Genomic DNA, 6003 nt, shown 5'->3' with positions numbered 1-6003 from the left:
TAGATGGGAAGAGAATTAGAAAAGCAATGCATCAGAGCCTTTAGCTCGTTTGGGTACTAACAATGCAGTAACAGTAATAAAAAAAACAGTGTATCTGATTCTGTCATGCCATACTATTCGCTAGACAGCATCAGATACATGGGCTACATATACAGGACATATCCTCTGCCTCCATGACCATGGCAGTAGGATCAGCAGCACCTGTGTTTCTACTCCAGAAATGTGTTGTCTTTCTTTCTTTTTCTTTTCCCTGCCCAGCTCTGAAAGTGCCATAGCAAAGAGGTTGAAGACTTACTGACTCAAGACAGTTCAGCTTTTCATTTTTCATTAATTAGTAAACATTTCTAAAAATATAATTCCACTTTGACAATATGGGGTATTGTGTGTAGGCCAGTGACCAAAAATATCACAATTTAATACATTTCAAATTCAGGTGGTAACACAACAAAATGTGGAAGAAGTCAAGGGGTGTGAATACTTTCTGAAGGATTTGTAAGACCTGAGGCAATTTTTGTAAATCTGCCACTTCCTGCAGCCTTCAAACCAACGGACAACACACACACACACACACACACACACACACACACACACACACACACACACACACACACACACACACACACACACACACACACACACACACACACACACACACACACACACACACACACACACACACACACACACACACACAGACACACAGACAGACAGACTCCATTGTCCCACATTACTGGCAACATGCCCAATCCTACTGACAGTCTGCTATTGTTGCGTAACCCCAGACAGACAGGCAGGCAGGTTGCCTCACAGCCATCTCCTGAATCCCACCTGACACATTCTGGTCTGGCTTGACAGGTCTAGATCTCCTAGAGCACGGCCCTCTGGGGACTTTACACCTGTTGATGATGTGCTGTCTCTGTGTGTGTGTGTGTGTCACAACACTGCCTGCCTCCCTGTCCTCTCACACAGAGAATCAGCAGAATTATCCATCCAGGAAGTAATTGACCCTCTGCTCAGGGGGGCTTTTATCACTGCGACCCACACGCCATCTCATCAAGCAGGCTCTTTACCACCGCCACCAGTCTCTACAAGAGCCTTGACGTCAACAACTGCTCCTCTCTCTCACACACGCACACACGCACACACGCACACACACACACGCACGCACGCACGCACGCACGCACGCACGCACGCACGCACGCACGCACGCACGCACGCACGCACGCACGCACACACACACACACACACACACACACACACACACACACACACACACACACACACACACACACACACACACACACACACACACACACACACACACACACACACACACACACACACACACACACCTCTAGCCTTGACCCCCTCTGAGTTGCTTTGCAAGCCTTTTCACACACAACATGATTACATTCCAATCACGAGCTAGGCTCGCCTGGCTGCTTCAGAAAAGCTAGGCTACATTACGATACAATACAATGTTTATTGGTCCATTATACACTGAATACAACATAATGTGTTTTGGCAGGTTTTTTTGGGCCGTCACAGTAGTACTCTGCCCCACCACACATTAGTATAATAGGGAGATGGCAGAGATGTCCCCTGGAATGTGATGAGATCTGGCTGGGTGAGATGATGGAGGATTACATGGCGAAGTCAAATACAGTATGTCTGCCTGGCCTGGTGATGCGGTCTTGCGGGTGCAACACAGACTGGGAGACAGCGCTGTCTGAGAGGCTCGGTCCAGGGCTTAAATGCCCCATGAGCCCTGGCGCTGGGGCGCTGGGGGAGGATATTACTCAACACTGGGCTAATAACATCTGCTCACAGTAATTGCTCTAATAGGATGATTTGTTTATTGGGGTCAGGGCTGGAGGGAATACGGCTGATCTGGGATATATTATTGGCACCCTTGATAAAGATGAGAAAAAAATATGGTAGGCCTAAAAAATACATAATAAAATATACCGTAGTTTATTGTATAGCAGTTTATATGCACAGACCGGTTTGGGTTTTTACTTTACCTTCTATAATGGTATTTCAATGTTTGGTTTGTTAAATGTATTGCACCACTCCGTTTTTGTAGTTTACTCCCCTACTTGAGTCATCTCTCTCCCGCTGTCTCACTAAGCCCCGCCCCTTGTCACTCAAGGAGCGCAGTTGTTGTTACTCGACCACTAGATCATATGCCGATTGCTCACTATTGTGAATCCTAAACCACCGCCTCGCCCCTACCAACTCGCTTAGAGGGTTCTCTGTTGTCATGTGTTGCTGACAAAACTCGGAGCGTGACTTCCAGAGAATGGCGAGGATCAAAAAACGTTGGGGCACTTGTGACTTCAATGATGCAATTCATGTTCCACTTTTAAATAATAAAATGAGCATGAAATTCAAATTAACCCCCCCCCCCCCCCCCCCCCCCCTGTCGTTTTACAAAATATAATCCTTAACAGTTCAACATTTAATTTGGGAGGTATTTCATATTTTACATGTGTCAAGTCTCGACATCAGACATACAGTAAACAAATGCACGTGTCATAATTAGGCACGCTTCTCCATTCTTTTGTGTGAAATTGCAAACTCAAAAATAATGTGGCATTTATGGCATAAATGATTCCACTTAGGTATGAAGCCGGCAGCGTTGCAGGCTCAGTCGAAATGCCATCGCAATTGTAATATTTGGTCAAAAATAAGGCCTAGATCTTTTGCACACATCGTGCAGCCCTACGTAGCAGTGTGTAAATTGAAATCACTTATGTTGTGTTGCCACCCTAGGGTCATGCACAACTCGTAAAGCAAATTTAGAACTTATTAAAAAACCTACAATACCGTCATGTAAAAAAATGTGAAATATTTTGTGATACGATATTTTGGCCATATACTGTAGGTCAGCCCTATACTGAGCTATATTATATGCTAAAAAAAAGTTTGAATTATATTATTTTATACTAATACAATTGCTCAGAGAAAGAGATTTTGTTTAATACAGTTTTTTTTTTAAAGAAAAAATATATTCCGAACATAATCCGAAACACAACCAAAACAAACTGCAAATGCATCCAACAATTTTGTAGCTTGATGTAGTCATTAGTGGAATATGGGACCAAATACTCAACTTTTGACTACATTTAATACACTATAGGTGAATGACGTCTTCAAATGGGGGGGACTGGATACATAAAGTGCATTCATTTCTAAATGGTAAAACAGATAATAACTACTTAGGGAGGTGTATGTTGTCTGTCTAACTCCTAACACGGCATGGCTCTGCTTTGATCCCTATGAGAATGATCTAGGGAAGAACAATCCATGTTGCTATTCTGAGTCCTGCTTGATTTCACTGCCTGTCAGGCAATGGAACAGAACATGGATCATCTCATTGGCTGTCACCGTTCAATCTCATTCTAAACACATTATCAAAAGAGACAATGCTCACGTCAACAATCTGACCTAGCACCCGATGCTCATCTCTATCCCTTGTTGGCACGATCTAACATCTCACGTCTGAGATACTGTTATATCAGGAAGCTTATGCTGTACCTGTCATCTTGGAATGTATTTTAGTATTTCTATGTTTCTCCTCACCCCCAACTCTCTCTTTCTCACATTTTTCTAATCTCTCATCTCTTCTCACTCTCTTCCAGTATCCTGTTTGCTGACATTGTGGGGTTTACCAGCCTGGCGTCTCAGTGCACAGCCCAGGAGCTGGTCAAACTTCTCAATGAGCTCTTTGGGAAGTTTGATGAGCTGGCCACGGTAAGTCTATTATCTTTCCTGTTCTCACTTTAAGCTTCTACTTTTGACACTTACTGTAGGTCTACTTTTCCTCATGCTCACCCTATTCTAAAGGCTGGCTCCGAGACATGCTAGCATGGGTAATCGGTTGTTTAGTTGTTATACTGTAGCATAGTTTATCCTCATCTACATACTACCCTGGTGCTTGTTGTTGAAGTATGAATACCAAGTCATATACTTTGGTCATTTTTGCTTTGATACATTCATTTTAGTAATTGCTGGTGCATCATTGAGAAAAATGTTATCTGTTTATTTGTCACAGACAGTTTTGATCCCCTTCTGACCTACAATTGCCCAATGTTTTCAGTTTGTCTTTGACCAGAGGACTGTCCTTTTGCTCCCTGGTCTGTATAGGCTTTGGGTCTGGTTTTGACCCGTAGCGATATGGATCGTGTTTATCTTCATTTAAGGATGTGAGATACGGTTGACTGGCTCTCACAGCTGTCATTCCAGCTTTCCAGAATGTCATCAGTGGCATCAGGGCCACATATGTTTAATATGATTACACATGCTCTCATCTGAGGAAGAGATGGCGGGACTCTTAATCCATTCCAGATGTCTCGTTTGTGATCGTTTTGAATGATCTGAATGGAGGGGTAAGCGGACTGGTATGAGTTATATCTGTCCCAATGTTTCCATCCAGTTTAAATGGAAACAGATGTGCACGCTCCTTCTGTCAATATATAGTGTTTCATTCTTAGCAACTCTCTTGCTATGTTGGTGCCGCGAAAGTCCGTGCAACTTTTGTCTTGCTTTGGGCAAAAACATTTACATTTTAGTACTTTAGTACTATTTTTGCCGGGTTTTGCTGTTGCAGTTATCGTTAATTAATATATTACAACATTATAGTGTATATTCAACAGGCATGATTGCTGTAGTAGCCTCACCCCACACCTCCCCTTCTACAGGGAATCCCAGATGTTGATATTAGGCTGAAACATATATGTGTTGTGTTGGAGTTAGAGGTGTCGGATCCGTCACCCGTCACCCCTCACCCCTCACCCGTAGCTCTCCAACCCTAACCACACACACCCAGCAGATCATCCTCCCACCTCTCTTAACTACATGTAATCTGGCACCAATTATATACACTGTGCACATGTGCCTGTGCAATCCCTTAATCCACAGGATTACACCCAACCCTTTTCTGCTTTCATAGAACATTTTCTTGGCCATATCGGCCCGGCTATTTTCAGTCTTTGTTTACATGCAATTAAAAACAAAACCAGACAAGACGACTGCAGTTTGTCTAAAGGTGATGAAGGGCGGTCATGATGGTACAGTGTAATTTTCAGTTGGAATTTCTAGAATCTGTGACATTGGTAATTTTGTGATTATTCGCAATTGTATATATTTCCATGCCTTCAATGCTCTTGGCCTACAGTATTCATATAAGAAGGTCATGGCCAGCCTGTCGGCACAGATACAGTCCTACAGCCTAATGCCTCACAAGTCAGAGTAACTGAGAGAGAGAAAGAGAGATTATATACAGTATATAGTAGATGCTGACATGCAAGAACCACATTTCACATCAAGCTTTAAGCTATCTCCCATAAGCTTGATGTGTATTGTGTCACAACTGTCACATTTTCACGCTCCTATCTCCCCAGTGGCAGTGTCCCCACAGATCACAGTGACAACTGTCCCCAGACTTTAACTCCCTCACCAGAGGTTCCACCCTGTGTCCTGACCCATAGTCCCAGTCACTGTGATAAGTGGCACCGCAAGTGATTCATTCTGCCTGGCCACAACAGGCTGCACACACTCACACGCACAAGCACACAAGTTGAGACACACACACACACTGTCTCTCCCTGTCAAAGACGAGGAGCGGGCGAAGGCACATGTCCACCGGGCAGAGTCTCAGCTCGTCAGTCCTGCCGGTCGCCACACCATCCCCACACCACCTGTCCAACTGTTGAACTTGTTGTCTCTCCACCGGGGAAGTGGGCCAAGAACACAGCGCTCTCTCCAATTATCCTCCCTCAAACCGACTCCTCCTCTCTTTCTCTCCCACTCATATCTTTCTTTCTCTCCTCTACTCTCCTCTCACCCACTACTCATGCTTCTTTCTTTCCCACCACCCCCCATCTCTCTCTCTCTAAGACATGCACAATGCAAATGAGCAATGACTTGGTATCACATTTGACTTTAGGCATGTAAGAAACGAGTTTGATCCCACTTCCCTTTCAGTCTGTTTCTTTGTAA

General features: G+C 44.0%; 1 protein-coding gene across 3 annotated transcripts in view; it reads left to right on the top strand.

The window, feature by feature from the left end:
• Positions 1 to 6003, top strand: part of LOC129823634 (adenylate cyclase type 1-like) — a 71038-nt gene that overhangs the window by 15857 nt on the left and 49178 nt on the right. For all 3 annotated transcript variants that reach the window (XM_055882491.1, XM_055882490.1, XM_055882493.1), the window contains exon 4: positions 3645 to 3756. In XM_055882491.1, the coding sequence (XP_055738466.1) occupies positions 3645 to 3756 (112 nt within the window). The remainder of the gene's footprint in view (positions 1 to 3644; positions 3757 to 6003) is intronic.

Source organism: Salvelinus fontinalis, chromosome 26 (genome assembly GCF_029448725.1).
Source record: "Salvelinus fontinalis isolate EN_2023a chromosome 26, ASM2944872v1, whole genome shotgun sequence".
NCBI classification, from domain to species: domain Eukaryota; kingdom Metazoa; phylum Chordata; class Actinopteri; order Salmoniformes; family Salmonidae; genus Salvelinus; species Salvelinus fontinalis.
This window is presented reverse-complemented; position numbering and strand designations above follow the sequence as displayed.